This window comes from Neomonachus schauinslandi, chromosome 7 (genome assembly GCF_002201575.2).
Source record: "Neomonachus schauinslandi chromosome 7, ASM220157v2, whole genome shotgun sequence".
Taxonomy (NCBI): Eukaryota; Metazoa; Chordata; class Mammalia; order Carnivora; family Phocidae; genus Neomonachus; species Neomonachus schauinslandi.
The window spans coordinates 9,158,464-9,180,153 of NC_058409.1; the positions used below are offsets into that span (position 1 = coordinate 9,158,464).

Genomic DNA, 21,690 nt, shown 5'->3' on the forward strand with positions numbered 1-21,690 from the left:
TTTTCTGTTTATTACTGTGGTAAAATATAAATAAAATTTACCATTTTAACCATACACTTCAGTGACAGTAAGTACATTCCCAATGTTGTACAACCATTGCCACCATCCATTTCCAGAAACTTCTCATCACCCCAAACAAAAGCTCTGTACCCACTAGACATGACTCCCTATTCTTCCCTCCCTCCAACCCCCAGTCACCTCTGTTCTTCCGGTTGCTATGAATTTGCCTGTTCTAGGTACCTCATAGAGTCCTATATATAATATTTGTGTTTGGCTTTTGCGTCTGTTTTTTTTTTTCCACTTCACACGTTTTCAAGTTCATCTAATGTTGGAGCATGTATCAGAATCTTCTTTTTGAGGTAGAATAATATGCCGTTGTTTATAAGAACTTGGGGGTTTTATTCATTTGTTTGTTTTTAAAGATTTTATTTATTTATCTGACAGAGAGCAAGAAAGCACAAGCAGGGGGAATGGCAGACAGAGAAGCAGGCTCCCAGGCTGACCAGGGAGCCTGACTCGGGGCTCAATCCCAGGACCCCGGGATCATGACCTGAGCCGAAATCAAGAGTTGGATGCTTAGCCAACTGAGCCACCCAGGCGCCCAAGAACTTGGGTTTTTAAAGGACACCTTGGAGTCACCATACCTTAGGGGACCTCTTGTTAAGTTAGAGAAGCTTACCTTATGATGTGGGTCACGTGGCATTGGGTTTCTGTTTCCTGCATCTGGAAGAATCCTAACAGACCTGTTCGGCACAACCCAGGCCCTTCTGTGAAGCTCCAGGGTGGGCAATGAAGCCCAGAGAGTCCTCCACATGGAAGCTCTCCAGCGTGCGGCACAGTGTTACAGAATTTCTGTGTGCGTGTAAATCTGATCTACACATACGTACACACACACAAACATACAACCAAGGCTGCACCTTGACTTCTTGTCATCCTCGGTATAGTTATTTGGTAGTTCTTTTTACAGCAGTTAATTGCAACATACACAGTTATTCAGGACTTCATATTTTTCTTCATTACAAAAAATGTATTTCACTCCAGATTGAAGGAGACGCTGTGCCTGGTACTCTGTGGAGGAGTACAGATTAATGCCTTTTTTTCAAAATACTTTCCCACAGTCTTCCCTGGAGTTGGAAATAATCAAGTGTAGTCAAGGGTAATGAATAGAAACATTTATTTAAAAAACACCATCCAGCATCCATGGCTCCCGCTTTGGTAGTAAGCAGGAAGGGTGGGTTAATGTTTTTTTACTATATGAAATTGGAGATAGATGAAGCCGCAGAGGGGGAAAAAAAGCGTATTATTAAAACTGAAAAAGAAAAGTGAGTAGTAAGCTACTGTAATAGAAAGGGACTTTAAGCAAACGTCACCGCACAATGAAAACAATCTCTTCTTCAAGGAGTACTATAAAGTAGGAGGTTTGACTTACTTGCAGGATTATGGGAAAAGTTCCTCGCAGAACATTCGGTCATGGCTATGAAGAGGTGGAGGCAGAAAGATGTGAGCAGACCCCAGGACTAGGAGGAGACACGAAGTGAGGATAAGGAGAAAGAAACACCAGGCAGAACGTCTTTACTCAACAATCCCTACAAAAAATGTATTTTAAAAGAATCTGAGTAAGCAAGTATTGTAATTCAGTTTTGACTATGAAAGTGTAGCAGATAGCATCGGAAATCAATTATGCCGTCAACACATTAGCATATCCTTTCATTGGGAGCCTATCTTAAGCCTCCTGCAACTTATTACACATCACATTACAAAATTGTTGTTTTTTCGCTTGTCCCCTTTTCTGGTGCCTAGTTGTTGTTCACATTCTGAGAGAGGACAAAGGCCCTTTAGAGCTCCATCAATTCAAGCCTTTCATGTCACAGATAAAGGAGGAGAAGATCACATTCAGCCCGAGCAGCAGAGACTGGACAGGAACCAGGTCTCCTGGTCCCCAGTGGCCGCTCTGCTTGTTACAACATGACGTGACTCGCACTCCAGCCCGTCGCCCGTCTGTACCTGAGGCCTCTCCCTCAGCTGCAGGTGAGCCAGGAGGGCATGAGGGGACGGGACAGGGCTGGGTAGGCCTCTGCGGGAGGCTGTGATGCGGCACACAGAACGCGTCTCCTGCTTCCATCCTAAGTCTGCGGATAATCTACGACGTACAGACGCGCACACGCTGAGGCTACTCTGATCACCGAGCTGAGAAATACTTCCTCGGTAGAGTCCTGTGAGTGAGAGGAATTTTTTAAAGGCTGCCCTGAGAGAGATGAAGGAGAACACCGAGCCAAGGACACACACACGTTTCAGAAACCGTGCACATGAAGCCCTGGTTACGGATGACCTAACAAGAGCTTGAGGCTCTAGGGGACCTCAGGACAGGGCTCCCCGGAGTCCCCTAGCCACAGCGCCACCAAATGGTTGGCTAGTCAATGGTAGGCACTGTCTCCAAATCCCCCAATTCCAGCAGAAGGAAAAACAACAGTCGATCAGTGTCTTGTAAAGCGCCCCACCACTCTTGCATCGGCTTTTAATTTCGTAGGCATCGTTACTCAACATTCTGAATGTTCTCGTCGGGGCCACGAGACCAGCCACGCTCCACTGGGGCACTTCTGAGAGGGGCCTCCCAAGGAAGGGCGGTCAGATCTCCTGGGGACCTTCTGTCCCGCGTGTCCTTTGCGAACAAATGGAAGCGTCATCATATCTGTACAGCATCTCTCACCGAAGTCTGTGTTCAAGGACTGACACAAGGGATGCAAATGAAGGCTATCCTTTGTGACACGCCCGGACCCAGAAAAGGAAAAGAGGAATGTTCTCGAAGCTCGGACAGTCTCAAGTTTATCCGAAATATGGAAAAGTACTTCCAAAGTCTATGTGGTGTCCCGCAGAAATGTATCATGCTTGAGCGCCTGGGTTTGCGTCAGCTTCTGTCAACTTCTTGCCAGAGCTGGGCCTTCTTAAGCGGAGACGAGCGGTGGCCTTTGCCAGACAAGAGCCAGCCAGACGCGTGTTGGGGGCTCCGTCTCAGGAGAGGGCCTGGTGGCGGCCACTGCTTCGGCTCTCCTTCCACAGAGCCTGCTGGATCTGATACACGGACTCCTGGAAGATTCTTTCGACTTGGGTGGGGAAGCCCCGACTCTCTTCCTCCAGGGCATTGATGGTCCGCAGAGCGAAGGGAGTCCTGTCGCGGGGCAGGGGCTTGTGCAGGGGCCGCAGGGGGATGACCGAGTTGTACTTGTGCTGCCTGTTCACCGAGTTCATGAGCGACGTGTAGAACTGGAACTTGCACCAGGTGTCTCTCAGGAAGTTCTCGGTCAGTAACAAGATGGTCCACGCAGATCCGTTCACGGCGTCGTCCAAGTTCTGCAGGTGCTGCCGGCCGCAGGGCATCTCGGCAAAGATGATCCCGGGCTTGATGCCGAAGTCGTTCTCCAGCACGTTCTGGACTCTGAGGGCCTCGTCTGTGTCGTCCTCCGCGTGCAGGATCACGAACTTGAGGAATACCTCGTCCTCGTCCTCATCCTCCTTCTCCGACATGTCTCCCCGGCCCTCGGCTCCCTCATGCTCCCCAGCGGACGCCAGGGCCGCGGGGCCAGGCTCAGCCAGATGGCACAGGGAGAGGTCGTCGGGTGTCTTGGAAACTGACCTCTGGCGTCTCTGACTCATTTCCACCCCGGGGCTTTTACCCCAGGAGAGAGAGAGAGGGCAGGGGTCTATTTTAGACTTCCCGACACCCATCATAAATATTTGAGGCAGAGGACGAGAGCTTTACTTCTTTCTCAACATTTCTTTTCATTCTACAAAGAGAAGAAATAACAAAGCGAGCGAATGTTGTGAATGTCATCCAAACATTACAAATGGAAAAAAAAATATTTTTTCATTCAACCTGAAAGCCTCAAAGAGATCATAATATAGAGGTCCTGAGGAAGAAATGCCAATCGGATCTTGGGGAAAGGAAACCCCTCGTCTTCTATGAGCTTCAGGAGGACTACCACGGGTGGTCAAGGGGGAGAGGAACAGGGAGTCCCTTTAATGGAACAGGAGACTGTTGGAAATCTGACATGGTATTATAAACCTCCAGAATAAAGTCAACTGCTTTGGTATTTGAGTGAGACGAGACAGTACCATGCCAGTCTGTCCCTATGGAGTTTAAATCCAACTTTCTTTTTTTTAATTTTATTTATTTATTTGACAGAGAGAGACACAGTGAGAGAGGGAACACAAGCAGGGGGAGTGGTAGAGGGAGAAGCAGACTCCCTGCTGAACAGGGAGCCCGATGCAGGACTCGATCCCAGGACCCTGAGATCATGACCTGAGCTGAAGGCAGACGCTCAACGACTGAGCCACCCAGGTGCCCCTAAATCCAACTTTTTCATTCTCCAGTTATCGTGTAAACTAGAAACAGAAAAGTCGAGAGCGACAGAATACTCAAATATTAAATACTCAACTTATTTTCGTATCAAACACAAATACAAAACAGAACACAAATACCAAGACGACCAGCTGGCATTTCGACTAACTCAGCACAGAGAGAAGATCTGAAAGGTCGAATGAAACAACGTCTGGGGTTCACTGGCTCGGAGCTCTTCCGCCGGCCGCGGGTCAGGCAGTGGCGTGGGGCTGGCAGGGCAATTATAGGGTTGGGGAAAGTAAGGGATACCTTTTTCTAGCTAATCCTGGGAATGCTTCAGAAAACTGAGTACTCACCTCAGGAAAAAATTAACTTCTGGGTTTGGGAGTGAAATCTGGAAACAAAGGCTACAGATCTTCTCCAGTGAAATCAACAAAGAATCATTATAGTCTATCCTCATTCTGTTATTTCATTTATTTATTTATTTTAGAGAGAGAGCGAGCGAGCATGAGCGGGGAAGGGCAGAGGGAGAAGGACAGAATCCCAAGTAGGCTCCACACTGAGTGGGGCTCGATCTCATGACCCCGAGATTATAACCTGAACTGAAATCGAGAGTCGGATGCTTAACTGACTGAGCCACCCAGGCGCCCCTCGTTGTGTTATTTTATAAAAATTCTGAAGTCAGAGTGGAAGAATTAGATCCTCTGTGAAAGAAAAGTGCTTCACTGAATCTGGTTTAAGCAAATCTTCAGCAGTGTTGTTAACAGAACCCCAAACAGGCAGTTTCAAGAGGGATTCTTTTATCAAAAGAAAGAAAATTTAGAACAGATAAATACAGGTTTCATACTTCAAACAAAAGGGTGGGGCTCTATTCCAGAGCTTTTAAATTTATTGTTTATGAACAAAGACCAGAGTTCAAGTCAAGAATTTAATTAGGCTTACGATCATCATGACATAGATAACACAGCTTACATGTACCAAGATAATTCAAGGTTAGAAGAAACCACTCAGCAAACATTATGAAGAACTGTTATGGGAAGAAAAGATAAGGAAAAACACAGAGCATTTCTTTCTAACGTACCTAAGGAGTGAAAGGGTTTGCTACTCCCTCTGAACAGTGAGGGGATTGCTGGCTACTCTAGTAAATGTATCATGTCTGTACTTTAAATTCTACTCCACAGTATATTATGACAGCTACCGAGAGATACTTTAAGGCATACCTCTCAAACACTAATACATACATTCCAAACAACAAAACCGCGTGAATTTGGACTCTTCACTGGTTAAGATTCACTGCTGACTCTGTTATTGTGTTACGGAAAAAGGTGTCACTCCGCAAAGCTGAAGAAAAAAACTTCTCCTGCATATTAAATAATAATTGTCGAGCGACGTATAGAATTTTTGAATCGCTATGTTGTATGCCTGAAACTAACACAACACTGTATGTTAACTATATTATAATTTCAAAAAAATTGTTAAGCGTTCAGAAGACCCTATTTACAGTGTCAATTAAAATGTTAAACCAACCTAAGACCATTACCTTCCTCACTAGCCACTGCAGGTAAATATGCTTGGAGTAAGACAACAGATATTCATAAAAAGTGTCCCAAACTACAAACTACTAGGGTAAAATGATGTGTCAAGCCAGACTCACGGAATCTCTTGATATGAACAAAAATAAGTAACAAAAGAAGAGAACTGCAACTTTAGGTCTCGTTTTTCTTAAACACTGGTCAGCAAAAAAAGAGCAAAAGCTTCCAGAAATCTATGATGGTGCTGTTCCAACCCACTCCAGAGCCCTCCTCCCCAGCCCAGAGAGAAGAGGGTGAGCGACAACGTCTGGAAAACTTCACTATAACCTTCTAATGTGGAGGCAGAGAGCAAGGAGCCGGCCACGGGAAAGAGACGTGCACAGCTGTGAGCCGGAGGGAGGCCTCTGCCAGCACCACAGTGCTTCCTAGATGGGCAGATGACCTCCATCCGGGACTGTGGTGCTCAAGGCTGGAAGGACCGGAGAGAACATGACTGTGTTCCCGCTGAGCCAGACTCCATCTACCAGAGGGCTTTCCCACAACGCAAGGCAGGCATGAAAGGCTGACAGAAGGAGCCTGGGAAGATTCTGGAAGGTCCCCTCCCTGTCAGCGACAGGCAGATGCAGACTGAAAACACCTTCTTCCCCTCAGTGAAATGGAAGGAGCATGAAGGTGGCTGCTGGGGAGAGGCACACGGAGTCACTGGTCACAGGAATGAAGACATCTGTGTATACATTTTTTCATTTACTTTTTAAGAAAAGGTAGTGGCTGAAATACCTAATGACTTTGAAAACGTTGATAGTGAAAATTCTCATTTCCCCATCCCGCCTATTGCCCCCACGGCCTCCTACCAGTGACCACTTTTATTAGTTTCTTCTATATCCTTCCACTGTTTCTTTATGAATATATATCTTTTTCTTTCCTTTTCATAAAAAAGTATCATTTACATGTGTAAAAAAACACACACACCCACTGCAAAACAGCAGCGGACAGAGATTGCTTTTCCCATTAATACTCTAAGCTCAGAGCTTTCCACAGTAGCAATAACTTCTTCATTCTTCTTTACAACAAAATCTTCCACCACGTGGTTGTACCATAATTGTTCCCTGTTCTCGGATATGTGAGCTCTTCCCAGTCTGCTACTATTATGAACAATGCTGCAGAGAGCAGCTTTCTATAAAAGTCATTCCATAGGTGTGCAAGTTCATTTGCAGAGTAATCTCCCCAAATGGGATTTCTACATCAAAGGACAAATGCGTTTGTAATAATGAGAGATTTGGCCAAATTACTCTCTGTAAGACTGAAACTTTTGTGTGTGGGTGTGTGTGGGTGCGCTTTTAACCTGAAAGAATGACATCCCTACCTCCACCCCTTGTCCCAGAAAAGATCTAAGACCAAAGCTGCTGACAAGAGCCCCACCGAGCTAATGACATCCTCTGAGGGCAACAATTCTGTGGAAAAAAACCCATCAGAATGAAGTCCTTGAGCTGAAGTTCTGAAGGGAAGATCAACAGGTCCTAGATAAGAAGGAAGGGGAGTCCAGAATGTACTCACCTTGTATCTGGCCAAAGAGGGTCCCAATAGGATCCCCCACATTAAAGGGGAGTAAGGTGAAAAGAGGAGTATGACAAATGTGCATTCTTGGCAAGTAGCCATACAGACTATAGGAAACGAAAAAGAATATTAAGAAGAATAATAGCATGCAAAAGACAAAAAAATTCCATTTTCATCAAGACTGTGTGCTCTGGGGGCACCTGGGAGACTCAGTCGGTTAAGCGTCTGGCTCTTGGTTTCAGCTCAGGTCATGATCACAGGGTTGTAGGATCGAGCCCCGGGGTTGTCGGGCTCTGCGCTCAGCGGGGAGTCTGCTTAAGATTCTCTCTCCCTATCCCCCACCCCCCCCCTCCGGTGCACACTCCTGCTAATAAATCAATCAATCTTAAAAAAAAAAAAGACTATGTGCTCTGGAATCTGACTGCCTGAATGTAAATCCCAACGCCCTGCTATAAAAATACTGTGTGACTTAGTCCAAGTTGCTTGGTATCTTTGTGCTTTAACTTCATCATGTGTATAAAATGGTGACAATCACAGTACCTACCTTGAGGGGTTTTATGAAGACCAAAATGGCTGAGAACAGTTCTCAAACATGTTGGCAGCTGTTACGGTTACTAGATACATAACAGGGGAGCTAAAGAAAAATTTACAGAAGCAGTGCCTAGGCTCTAGGCCGGGGCTACTCCAAGTGCGGTCCGGGGACAAGCGGCTGGTCTCTGATCGGTCTGGCGCCAACCCCATCAGGTAAGCATGCTTTTCAGCTCAGCTGACGTTTTTCTCAGAGCAAGACATTTTCTTTCTTTCTTTCGGTAAGATTTTATTTTTAAGTAATCTCCACACCCAACATGGGGTTTGAACTCACGACCCCAAGATCAAGAGTCGGCATGCTCTTCCGACCAAGCCAGCCAGGCGCCCCTGCAGGACGTTTTCGAAGAAGAAAGTAGCACGGTTTACCTTCGGTGTGCGCTTCTTACAGTATCGTAGACAATCACTCTGAGGGGCACTGCCCTACGCCACACTGAAGAGAATGGGTAACCAAAGAAACAAAAATATCGAAGCTGGGAGAACAGAATTACATGAAGAGAGAGACTGCAGATGAATCGAGGGTCTAACGCCATTAGGAAAAAACAGAGAAGGCAATGAATGGAATAAACATGATCAAAATCAAATCAGATGAACATGGCGGAAAGGCTTGAAAAAAATCAGAGAACATGCAGGGGCAAAAGGCCGTGACAATAAAGCCGTTTGAAAAAAATACATCGCTACAGAGACTGGAAAAAAAATCAGAATAAAACCCAATGCATCTGAAATAGAAATTCAATGAATGTAACCCAAAATTCAAAGATAGAACAGATTCACTGCCCTCAATCAAATGCTCAGCCTTCCCAATCACAACCAGACCGTATGCGCCTTCTGATGCAATTCGATATGTACCCAGCATAACGCATCACGTAGTCTTGCCAAAAATGTTTAGCCTGACTCCGACCAAGTCTTTAGATACAATTACCAGTTTACAGAAATGAGGACGACGTGAGAAACGTCCATCAAGAGGGAAAGGGAGAATCAAACCGTTTGATGTCCATATCGCGGAAGACTGCTCAGCAATTGTAAGGAATTAGCTACTGATAAATGCACTGATGTGGACCGAATCCCAAACTCATTATGTTGTATGAAGGAAGCCAGATCAAAAAAAAAAAAAGTACAGAATCTGATTCCATTTATATCCAAATTCAGAAAATGCAAATGGATCTACAGAGACTGAGAGCATTCCTTCAGACTTGTCAGGAGGAAGCCTGATCACCCCTCTTCTTCATAGCGTTTCCTCCTTGCCCAAATGGCATTCTTGAGAAACACGTTGCCCTTTATTTTTAAAAATTCGTGGTACTTCTAGGGCTATGTTCTAGATGCTTATGAATTCTAAAATTCAGGCTGCTCTCTCACTCGACTCGGGTCCATCCCCTCAGGACCGCAGGGTGAGGATGTGTAATTTGATGACACGCTGAGGCTGAATCTATAAAATACAAACAGGGGTGCCTGGCTGGCTCACTCGGTGGAGTGCGTGACTCCTGATCTCGGGATCATGAGTTCGAGCCCCATGTGGGGCGTAGAGCTTACTAAAAAGTAAGTAAATAAATAAACTTAAAAAAAAAAAATACAAACAAATTCCCAAAGAGGAAGATTGTTTTTCTTTAGAGTGAAAGAAAAGCATCCAGCATGGTAAGCAGTTACTAAAAAGGCACGGTCTGAATTCATTCATTCAACAAATATTTAGTTAACCATCTACAGTCTTCTAATAGCTGAAATTCAGCAGTGAACAAAGCAGAAAATATCCTTGCTCTCATGAAGCTTAAATTCCGGTAAAGGGAGATAGACAATAAAAAAGGAAATATGTATAACACATAATAGAGTATAAAATACATATGCACACTCGTACAATATGTAAGAAAGTGGTTAAGTGTTAGGGGGAAAAAGGTATGTAAGAAAGTGGTTAAGTGTGGGGCGCCTGGGTGGCTCAGTTGGTTAAGCGACTGCCTTCGGCTCAGGCCATGATCCTGGAGTCCCTGGATCGAGTCCCGCATCGGCAGGGAGTCTGCTTCTCCCTCTGACCCTCCCCCCTCTCATGTGCTTGCTCTCTCTCATTCTCTCTCTCTCAAATAAATAAAATCTTTAAAAAAAAAAAAAAAGAAAGTGGTTAAGTGTTAGGGGGAAAAAGGTAAACAGAAAGGACTGTTGGAGGAAGTTTTGTTTATTTGTTTTTAAATGCACATGTCAGGGAACAAGGGACCCATCTTAATAAGACATGGGTGTGGGAAGGCATCTGTGCGAGCATCTGGAGGAAGAACATCCCAGCCCTGAGACAGGAGAGGGCCTAATGCCTGACGAGGTGGGGGTGCAGTGGGGCTCATGAGCAGGCGTCCAGAGGGAGGAGGTAATGGGGAGGAGCCGCCAAGGGAAGGTTTTGAGCAGAGGGACGACATGATAGGACTTCTCTGTCACAGGAGCCCTTCTGTCGCGCTGAGAACAGAGCGAAGAGAAGCAAGAACACGAGTGGGGGTGGAGGCTATTGCAGGAGCCCAGGAGGACCGTGGTGGCTGGTGGCTTGAATCAGGGTGCAGTGGACGCGGGGGGAAGTGGGTGTATTTTCAAGGTTGAAGGGACAGGATTTGCTCATGATGCTGAGTAGGCAGAAGATACAGAGTCAGGAATGTGGGGGAGAGGGCCAGCCCAGGGATGTATATTTGGCTTTTATCACTGTGTAGACTGTATTTGAAATCTAAAGACTTACGAGATTGTTAAAGATGTACAGACTGAAAAAGGAAGTGGTCCACGGGCGGAGCCCTAGGGCTCACCAGCGTTATCAGGTCAAGAACCGCAAGAACCAGCAAAGACAACAGAGAGTGAGTGGTTAGGAAGGTTGGAGGAGTACCAGTGGAGTGTGGTGCTGACCAAGACGCTAAGGGAAGGAGGCGGTTCGAGGGAAAGGGAGCGTGTAATGGTCCTGCAGCGCTTCCAGAGGCAAAATGAGCCAGGCCGCCTAAGGAGCCCTGGATGGAGGGTGTAGGGTGTGCAGCTTTGGGGGAAACCTCACTGCACAGGCTTCAAGAGAAAAGAAATTCGAGACTGAGTACAAAGAATTACTTGGAAACATTTTGCCATAAAGGGAAAAAAACGGGGTAAGAGTTTGGGGGAAGTGTGATGCCCTAAGAGGATTTGCTACAAAGAGGACTGTCTGTGGGGCGCCTGGGTGGCTCAGTCGGGGAAGCGTCTGCCTTCAGCTCAGGTCATGGTCCCAGGGTCCTGGGATAGAGCCCCTCGTCCGACTCCTTGCTCAGTAGGAAGCCTGCTTCTCCCTCTGCCCCTCCCCCTGCTCATGCTCTCTCTCCCTCAAATAAATAAATGAAATATTTTTAAAAAAGATGACTGTTACCTAAGGAGAAAGAGCTAGTGGAGAGTGATGCTGGAGAGAAAGACAAGGGCTGCTGGAGTGATGGCCCATGTGGGCAAGGGGGGATCCGGTGTACCAATGGGGGGTCTGCCTTCGCCGGGGAGAGAAAGGACCGTTTTCCCTAGTGAAAATGAAAGAGGGCGGAAGAGACAGGACAGGTACGGTGGCTGGGTGCGTGCAGCAGGGGACACCCATGAAAGTTCCCTTTTGGCCACTTCAACAGTCTCAGTAAAATAGGAAAGCAAACCCCTTCCTAAGGACTGCCCCAAACCTCCAGCTCCCTTTGAAACATCAACAGTACAGGATGGAACCGGTTAGGGGGAAATGGCTGTGTCCCCAGCGCTGTCATTCTTTCTGGGCCCCAGTGCCTGTAAGACCCCCAGCAGAGGACATCCCAGGCAGGAGGAGAGCTCCCCTCCCAGGACAGCCCCTCTTCCTCAGAAACTGCCCAGGGCTTCCTCGGGGTGCTTCCTGCCGTCAGATCTCTTGTCCCCATCCCTGGCTAAAGGCAAACACCACTGTGAACTTCTCTTTCCCACTCAGTTGACTTTTCTCCCCTAGACCTTTGTGAGGGTTAATTTTCTGCATCTGCCTGGCTGGGCTCTGGGGCCCAGGTGTTGCTCAAAAGCCAGACCAGATGCCACTGCGACGTACGGGATTACCGCGTAAAGGGGTATCCTGTGAGTCAAGCAGATTACCCCCGCCTCCCGGAACGTGGGTGGACCTTACCCACGAGGTGAAAGCCTTCGGAGCAAGACAGCTGGTCCCCCATGGACGATGGTTTCACCGACAACGTTTGGAATTCACGATGGTGTGCAAGTGATACGCATTCAGTAGAAACCACACTCGGAATTGAGAACCTTCCTTAAGAGTGTGTTGCCCTAGAATGAGGTGTAGATACGTGCATTTTTACCACTTGGGAAGAGAGGCTCCCCAACAGCAGGAAGTGAAATAAGGAACGGAAGGCATTTCAGATGAAGGCATCCAGGGCCTGAATCCTGCAGCCCCCAAGGAGCTTTCTTCTTTCCTATTTGAACACCACCACCTTGTGGTGAATACGTGTAACATCAGTGGTGTCTTCAATTAGCACGCCTCGTCGTTAGTAATAAACAAGTGTGGGAAACTTACTCTGCACCAAGACCTCTGGGTTTTAGGGATGTGAAGCCAGGCTACGTCAACAGTCACCGCGCTGGCGCTCCATCCAGGACAAGGGGCGCTGCCGAAGCGCTCAGGAGGGACCTCTGCAGCCGAGGACACGTGCATGAGTAAGGCCGAGGGAGGTGGACGCTTTCTGGGCAAGACGAGCAGCATTTGCAAAACCACTGAGGCACCACAGAGCCAAGGACCTTAGGATCGGTTGGCACCAGGTGCTTATATGGCTCAGGTATGTGGGGGCGGGAGGGGGGAGGGTACCAGTGAGACACAAGGATGGAGATAAACAGGATTAGTGAGGGAGGGGCCTGACATACTCTGTTGAGGACTTTGTGTTTTTTAAGATTTTATTTTTATTTTTTAAAAGATTTTATTTATTTGACAGAAAAAGAGACAGCGAGAGAGGGAACAGAAGCAGGGGGAGTGGGAGAGGGAGAAACACGCTTTCTGCAGAGCAGGGAGCCCGATGCGGGGCTCGATCCCAGGACCCTGGGATCATGACCTGAGCCGAAGGCAGACGCTCAATGACTGAGCCACCCAGGTGCCCCAAGATTATATTTATTTATTTGAGAGAGAGTGAGAGAAAGAAAGAGAGAGAGAGAGAGCATGAGCGGGGGTGGGGGGGGGCAGAGGGAGAAGCAGGCTCCCCGCTGAGCAGGGAGTCCGAAGTGGGGCTCGATCCCAGGACCCTGGGATCATGACCTGAGCTAGAGGCAGATGCTTAACCGACTGAGCCACCCAGGCGCCCAAGGACTTTGAATGTGATCACGCTGGCAGACAGAGAGCCCCTGGCAGGTGTGAGTAGGAGAGACACGATCTGACTTGTTCAGGACGGCTTCACATCGCTGCAGGGCAGGAGACCAGACTGGGGTGTGTACAGCTCTAGTATGGGAGAACCACCCACTGAGAGGCTGTGGCAGTAACCCAGGTGCGGACGCAGAGCCCTGCACTAAGGAAGGGACGAAGGGACGGGGGGACACAAAGATCTGCAGGGAGTCACAGGGGCTCACGGAGAAAGAAGCCGGTATGCCTCCCAAGCCGGTGCCCTGTGTAACCTGGCGCGTGGTGTTGCCATCCGCTGATGTGAGCGGGGTGGGGGTGACCTCTTCCTCTAGTCTGAGACACAGGGAGCTTGCCCCGTGACCTAGAAGAGGAGCTGTCCAGGAGGCACTCACACGGGTAGGTGCGGGGCTCCAGAGATGAAATCGTGAGCACCTGGGAATACACAGGAGAAGAGCAGAGAGCTGAAGACCAGAGTTGATGCCAAAGGGGCGTCTGGACGAGAAGGGGCCAGGCGGGAGGGGCAGGAGTGGCAACGGAGCAGCAGGGAAATCAGACCCAGGATGGGGCTGGGAGCCAAAGGAGGAGAGGGCTTCAGGCAGGGGTCAGCGCCCACAGCACTTAGCACCTCGAGGCCCCGGGGAGCGATTACAGGGGAACGGCGGAATCACCAAAGGAGACGGTGGTGTGCTCAAGAGTCTACAGGAGATGGAGGCATCGGGAAGGGCAAAGCCTAGCTAAGAAGGAGACAAGAGGCCAGCGGCTACAAGGGAATTTAGGGTCAGGAGGAGATTTCGTTAAGAGAAGAGAAACTGGGAATGCTCAGAAATGGAGGGAATTTGCTCATAGAGAGAGAATGACAAATAGGGGTGTGAGCTTCTTAGAGCTGAGCGGTTAAGCTCCTGGTCCTGGGTGGCTCGGTCTCTCCTACTCTCCCCCTCTCTAGAAGAGGAGAGGCCACCTGACTCCTGAGAGTGCTGGGTCCCGGGATAACGCCTGTGATGATGTGGGGACCTACAGGACTTCTGGGGAGAAAGCGAGCGCCCCTCTGTTTCTAGGAGGGGTAGCTGCGTTATACTGGGAGACAGCATCCTGTTGCTGCTAGCGCTTTCTGGAAGTGCAAGTATGCGAAGACGGGGGAGAGTCTGGAGGTGAAGCCGCAACAGGGTGTTCTGTAGCAGACTCTGCAGCTTGGCTCATCCAAAATTGACTCCCAACTTCCTGTTTGCAGACCTTCCTATACCTCCTGTACCACAAGCACTAAAAGCTGAATTTCCTAGGCTCCCCTGAAGGTAAGATCCCAGGTATAACTTCAGTTCTGCCAATCAAAGTACTCACATGCCTGAGTTAACTACGGAGAGAGAGGCAGGCTCCAGCAGGGACGGTGTGATTCCAGAGCCAGCAGCTTGCTGGGCTGGCAGGAGCGTCCATGGCAGAAGCCCAGCCCCACGAGACCGAGTCTGCTAAGTGGTGCTCTGAGGTGTTCCTAGAAACTCAACCTGGAGTCTAGCTCTTCAGCTTTCCCAACGATACTCTAAGTCCTGTAATAACCTCCAATGCATACCCTTCTGCTTCAACTAGCCAGAGCAGATTCTGTTCTATGCAACTGAACCGTGATGGATAGAGCATCCACATTCACGACAAGGCACTACGGCAGAGGTCAGCAGCAAAACACGGCCCGCCACCCATTTTTGTAAATAAAGTTTTATTGGGAGAAAGCCATGCACATTCACTGATGTGTTGTCTATGGCTAATTTCATGCAAGAGAGACAGAGTTGAGTAGTTCCAACGGAAACTATATGGCCCATAAGAGCCCACGATACTTACTGTCTGGCTCTTTCCAGAAAAAGTATGCTGAACTACAGGAATTCCCTGACCTACATACAGCATGGGAGTGCCGAGCTCCACGAGGCTGCCAGGATGCCAAAGAACAGACCTATGCCAGCCAGACAAGGAACACGTGGACTTTTCCTTGGCTTCTTTACACTGGAAATCTTTTTAAATCCCACTCGGGTATTCAATAACTTCAGGAATACAATAAGAATTTGAAGCCACTCGATCTTATACTGAAATAACATTATTGACAATCGGCTGTCAGGCAGAATCCATAAGGATGGCAAAGGCCGACATAAATGAAAGGATAAACTGTCAAATATTCCCCACCGATATTTATTTATGGTCAAAGTGAACCAGTGCCTGCATTTTTCATTTTAGGTGCCAGGCCTGTATTAGAAAGGTCAAGGTTATGGGAGCCTAGCACCCTCTACCGTGGTGTCATAGCGCTGATCACAACTACAGTTAATGACGTGTACGTGTATCTGCTTAGTTTCTCATTTTTCCCACTAGAATGTAAACTCTACCAGGGCAATGACCAAATCTGTCCTGTTCACCGCTGTATCTCCAGGATCTAGAGCATAATCAGCATTCAAGAATATCCTTTGAATGAATGAGACACTGTTCCAAATATAAGACTAATGCAGCCTTCTAGGTTTAGAGAGAGAGCTAAAAAGAGAGCTCTTTACCATCATCATCATCATCACTATCACATAAATTACTGCCTCAATCAGAAGAGGAACTAGCCAATCCAAACATACCTTGTTGGATTTTTTACATGAGCCATTATGTTGCATTTTTTAAAAAATGAGGTGAATATAAATATGGTATATTCAAGACACATCCCAAGCATCATATTTGGCAGAAAACATCTCCTTTTCTCTCCAGGCTGAGTTAATTACTGCTCCTCTGGATGCCCATAATATCTTGTTTCCATCTCTGATAATATGTATCACCCAGCACTCTGATTTCCTTGCTGGCCTGGGAGGTACCTTCTGCCTCATCTTCCCAGACTTCATTATGGCCAGTGGCACCATCACTTGCCCAGTGACCACAGCCAGACCCTGGAGGCATCCCTGACACCTTCTCCTTCCTCTCCTATGGAATTTGGATGCTCTCCTATGCTTTCACTTCTAAGTTGTTCCCCCAAGTCCTGTCTATTCAACCTCCAAAATACATCTCAAGTCCTCCCATGTTCCCTCTGTACCAACACCCTTCTACTACACTTCTTCCCATTTGGTGTGGTACATGCTTTCCTGATCAGTCTGCTTCTTCCCCCGCTTGGCAGCTACAGTGATCTTTACAAACACAATCGTCTGATCACATTACTCCCGTTTACAATTCTGCAAGGGCTTCCTACTGCTCTTAGAATAAAAAAGAAGTTTTTTTTTAATTATGTAAGTGTCAGGTGTACAGGATTATAATTCAACATCTATATGCACTACAAAGTGACCACCCCTGAAAGCCTCCCACAGAACTTCTTAAAAAGGCAAATGAGATGCTGCATGATCGGGCTCTTTCAGCTCCAGCCTCGGCTCATGTCTCTCTCCCCTGGTTCCTCCAGCCCCCTACATAGTCTTTTTTTTTTCAGTTCCTCGGGCTAGCTCAGCTTCGTCCTGTCAAGGCATGTCTGGGAATGTCTCACTGTAATTCTGACGTCTGAGATATAGGACCCTACTTTCTTTTTTTTTTTTTTTTAAAGATTTTATTTATTTATTTGAGAGAGAGAGAATGAGAGAGAGCGAGTACATGAGAGGGGGGAGGGTCAGAGGGAGAAGCAGACTCCCTGCCGAGCAGGGAGCCCGATGCGGGACTCGATCCAGGGACTCCAGGATCATGACCTGAGCTGAAGGCAGTCGCTTAACCAACTGAGCCACCCAGGCGCCCGGACCCTACTTTCTTATTATTAGAGAACGTGGGTGTAGTATCCCAGGCTAGTCAAAGTTCTACTGGAGGTAAACAATCAAAATGTCCAAACACTGGTGAAGGACAACCACAAACTATGCCATAGTGTTCGTGTGACTGAATCCTATCATAAAAAATGTTAGAAATAATATTTTAAGGACCTGAGAAAATGTTTCCATAATAAGTGAACAAAAGTAGACTATACAGTCTGATCTTATATACAGTACGATCTCAGCTTTGCAAAACAAGCTGTAGGGAAAATAGATTGTTAAAAAGTATACTAAAAAGGTAACACTGGTTATCTGTATACCCCAGATGTCTGAATATACATATACCTATATGCATCTCTCTATGTAGATATATCTTCTTTTTTTACAATGATAATGCAACCTGAAAAAAAGATTTTTTAGTAAATAAAAAGAAAAATGGTTTTCCAGGTTTTGTATTTTTAAACAGAAGTCACGTTAGGTTGATTTCCAGGCAGTTTTATTGCTTATGTGCCATATCTACACATTCCAGATGGCTTTAGCCCATCTCCATGATTAACTGTTAGCTCTCCTGTTTTTTAATCTATACACAAACTTCCCAAGAGTCCAGGTTTGCTAATTCTAAATCAAAACAGGGTTCCTCCGATTTTCTACTTTATTTAACATTTTATTTATTTGAGAGAGAGAGAGAGAGTGTGCGCAAGAGTAGGGGGAGAGGCAGAGGGAGAAGCAGACTCCCCAGTGATTGGGGGAGCCGATGTGGGGCTGATCCCAGGACCCTGAGATCAGGACCTGAGCCACCCAGGCGCGCCCAATTTTCTATTTTATTGTAAAGCACCAGAAGGCAGAATATGTACCTCCCTCATACCGGCAACAGGTCCTTAGAGCAAGTAAATGTTTCATCACTTATAAAACAACAGAAACAAACGCAAAAACTTTACTTCTGTGAGGTATAAAAGCAAAAACACACAAACGGATCCTCACAGGCACCTGCTTTTCCAGCTGTGTGGCCTCCTTTCTCCGCTGCTGGGAAGCTCCAGGTTAATGAGCGCTGAACACACAGCAGCTTGTGACAGGTGTTCTGATTTTAACTTCACTCCTGGCTTCTCCTTAACTGACCCGTTCTTATCTTCAATTTGTTCCGTACTCCAAATGCCCTCATTTTAAATGTTTATTTAATCCTCCGTTGTACATATTTATTCAAGAACCTGAAATCCCAATTCTGAAATGAGAGCATTTCTGTCCTCTCTTTAAAAGAAGGGAAGGTAGGTACACATGCTACTGATGTCATCACAGAACTAGTTCCTTGGGAGAAAAGTGAGAAAGCAGCACTAAAAATGAAACAGGTTAAGCGACTGCCTTCGGCTCAGGTCATGATCCTGGAGTCCCAGGATCGAGTCCCGCATCGGGCTCCCTGCCCAGCGGGGAGTCTGCTTCTCCCTCTGACCCTTCCCTCTCTCGTGCTCTCTCACTCTCAAATAATTAAATAAAATAAAAAAAAATTAAACAGTCTTTTATCCCCCAAAAGCCTTTTGTAAAGATAAAAATATTGTTTTTCACTTCTATCCCTACATATTTTAAAAAGAAACCTGAAATTTGCTACAAAATCTTGATATTCTGACAGTGGCTTAGTCACCACACAACTCAGAAACTTGTATATTTTCTGAACAAGCGCCTCCATTTTTCTTCTTCCCATTAAAACTACCTATTCCTGGTGCCATTCGAAAAACCTCCCAATGGGCAACTATCATTTCCTAATGAAACAAAAGAATTGGGAGAAAAAAAAATCATTGCACATTCTTTTTGGCAAAGTGCCCATTTTTCTTTCATTTTCTATATGTAAAGGGAAATCTTCTCCAAATCAGGAAGCACATTTTATAAAAACGCTGAATGTAACAGCAAACTGTACTTATCAAAATGACGCTCAAGACAAAGACGGTTGTGCGTTTTTAATATTAGAGAACCCTAGACGCCCACCATGATTTAAAGGTGCCCACAGGCTTTGTGGAATACTAGAGAATCATATTCAGTATCTAACAGCAACCCGCACCAAAGGTCAGGAGCAAAGGGCTGTTAAAATAGCCAAAAGGCAGTAACCCCCGAGATAGTATTTCAATGGGGAAGCGAGGGGAGTGAAGGCGAACAGCCTGTGAGGGTCGAGCCCAGGCCCACTGCAAGCAAAAAGAACAGCAGTGAGGTCAGCCTCACCAGCGGAGTGAGCAAGGGTGAAGGGGACAGACAAGATCAGAGAAGTTTTTGTGGAGGCTCAATTACACAGGGCTTTGAAGCATTCGTAAGAGTCCGGTTGTCATGATTTTGATGAGAAGCTATTGGAAATTTTTGAAGGGAAGTGAAAGTTCTGATTATATTTTTTAAAAAATCACTGCTGTTTGGAGAGAGACCATAGAGGAACAAGCGCAGAAGCAGGAGGACCAAATGAGACACTTAACAGTCATCTAGGTAAGAGGAAACTGTAGTTTTTGTTGGAGAGCAGCTGAAATGTGGTCAGATTCGAGGTATTTTTTCAAGGCAGAGTTAACAGAATTTGCTGGCTGCTTGGATGTTGGGTCTGAGCTGAAACGCCGGCAGTAAGCTCCAGTGTGGTCGGGAAGGTCAAGGACGGGAAAGCAGGAAGGGCGGACTGGGTGGTTGTGGTTTCACCGATGCTGTTTGGATAGCCTAAGTTCAAATGCCCATCAGACTTCTAAGCTGAGCTGCTAAGGAAACAGCTGGAAATATGCATCTGGAACTCAGGACAGAAGTAAAGCGAAACATTTGGAGGTCACCAGCTCAGATGTTATTTACAGCCACGGAATAGGGCTTGGGGTGGAAACCGCGACGGGAGAAAGTACACGGCCAGAAAGAGAGTATGTCCAAGCCCTGAGCGCTACGGCTGGCACGCCAACATACAGTGGCTGGGAAAAGAAACAGAAACCTAGAGACACAGGAGGAGGGGCCGGGGAGAAAGAAGGAGATGCAGGAGAATGTGGTGACCTGGAAGCCAACTGAAGAAAAAACATGGAAGACGAGGGAGCAACCAACCGTGTGGTGTAAGGTGAAAACCAGCACTGGGGCGCCTGGGTGGCTCAGTCATTAAGCGTCTGCCTTCGGCTCAGGTCATGATCCCAGGATCCTGGGATCGAGCCCCGCGTCGGGCTCCCTGCTCTGTGGGAAGCCTGCTTCTCCCTTTCCCACTCCCCCTGCTTGTGTTCCCTGCTCTCGCTGTCAAATAAATAAATAAAATATTTAAAAAAAGAAAGAAAGAAAGAAAACCGGCACAGACCCTGGACTTCACAAGTGCCACGGGGGGGTGATGGAGGCAGCCTGAGAGGAGAGGAGGCAGGAGGAAACAGGAGTGTAACTAGAACCGTGGAAGCAAGTCTTTCATTCAAAGAGCTGCTTTTCGTTTCGTTCTTAAATAAAGGGGAACAAAGAAATGGGTGGGACCTAGAAGGGGACGTCTGGTCTGGGGGCGTTAAAAACAAGAGTTATTAGCAGGTACTTGTTACATAAATAAAAACACCACGAGGAACAAATGACAACAGACAAGGTGCCAAAGATTCCACAGCCTAAACATAATTTACATTTCAAGTTCCGTACAGCTGGACACGTGACTGACATTTCCTGTGCTTCAGAGAGAGGTACAGCAGTTTTCCTTACCTGCTCACCTACATTCCGACATAAATGAGGTATAAAATGGAGTTAACTCCATTTATAGTCAACACACTATTTCAAGCGTTAAAATGCATCCTACCTTTAAAGATTTCTTTTTTTAGTTGATTGCCTGAAAACTAGTTCACAGCTGCCAGTCCAGAGTGCTTTTATCCAAATTAGCTTTTGGCCAAGACGCCAGCCAAATACAAAAACCAAAACCGAAAGTTTCAGCGTTCGCTCCGTGTGTCCGGCTGAGGCTCACGAAGAACCTCTCGGCCACTTGCTTCTGTTCTGAGATTTTTTCCCAAAAACAGGTTTTCTGGTCAAAGGGAAACTAGAAGCAAAGCAGAAGGCCGCGCCGACTCTCACTGCTGAGGGAGGCAAGCGCCCACCGAAGGGACGCAGGCGCGCCCGCCGGCCACAAGCCCCGCTGCCCCGCCGCCGCTCCCGCCCCGGCGCCCGCTACTCGCCTGCACAGCGGCGGCCAGCGCCCGGCCCCGCGGCTCCCTCGTCTTCCTCTCCCCGGCGCCGAACCCGCCGGCGGGTACTTCCCCGGCGGCGGCGGCGGGACCGAGGGTGCTCGGCCCAGCGCGCAGGCCCCGCTCCTCGCGTGCCCACGCCCCCGCCCCCGCGCGCCCCCGGGACTGAGGGTGCCCGGCCCAGCGCGCAGGCCCCGCCCCTCGCGTGCCCACGCCCTCCGCCCCCGCCTGCCGCCTGGAAGAAGAGTACACGGGTCCGAGGCGCAGGCCCCGCCCCTCACGTGCCCGCCCACCGCCCCCGCGTGCCCCCGGGACTGAGGGTGCCCGGCCCGGCGCGCAGGCCCCGTCCCTCGCGTGCCCACGCCCTCCGCCCCCGCGCGCCCCCGGTACTGAGGGTGCCCCGGCCCGGCGGCAGGCCCCGCCCCTCGCGCGCCCACGCCCTCCGCCCCCACGCGCCGCCTGGAGGGAGCACACGGGTCCGACGCGCAGGCCCCGCCCCTCGCGTGTCCACGCCCTCTGCCCCCGCGCGCCG

At 47.9% G+C, this 21,690-nt stretch overlaps 1 protein-coding gene across 1 annotated transcript; it reads right to left on the reverse strand.

Moving 5' to 3' along the window:
* Positions 1 to 1,164: 1,164 nt before the first annotated feature.
* On the reverse strand, positions 1,165 to 20,976 carry TICAM2 (toll like receptor adaptor molecule 2). The gene is made up of 2 exons (XM_021702219.1): positions 20,780 to 20,976; positions 1,165 to 3,782 (listed from the first exon to the last, which is right to left on the reverse strand). Exon 2 carries the CDS (start codon positions 3,724 to 3,726, stop codon positions 3,010 to 3,012), a length of 717 nt encoding a protein of 238 aa, XP_021557894.1. The 5' UTR covers positions 3,727 to 3,782; positions 20,780 to 20,976; the 3' UTR covers positions 1,165 to 3,009.
* Positions 20,977 to 21,690: the final 714 nt, after the last annotated feature.

Coding starts and splice junctions, on each gene's coding strand:
- TICAM2 (XM_021702219.1), bottom strand. CDS start 3,726: ATGATGGGTGTCGGGAAGTCTAAAATAGACCCCTGCCCTCTCTCTCTC.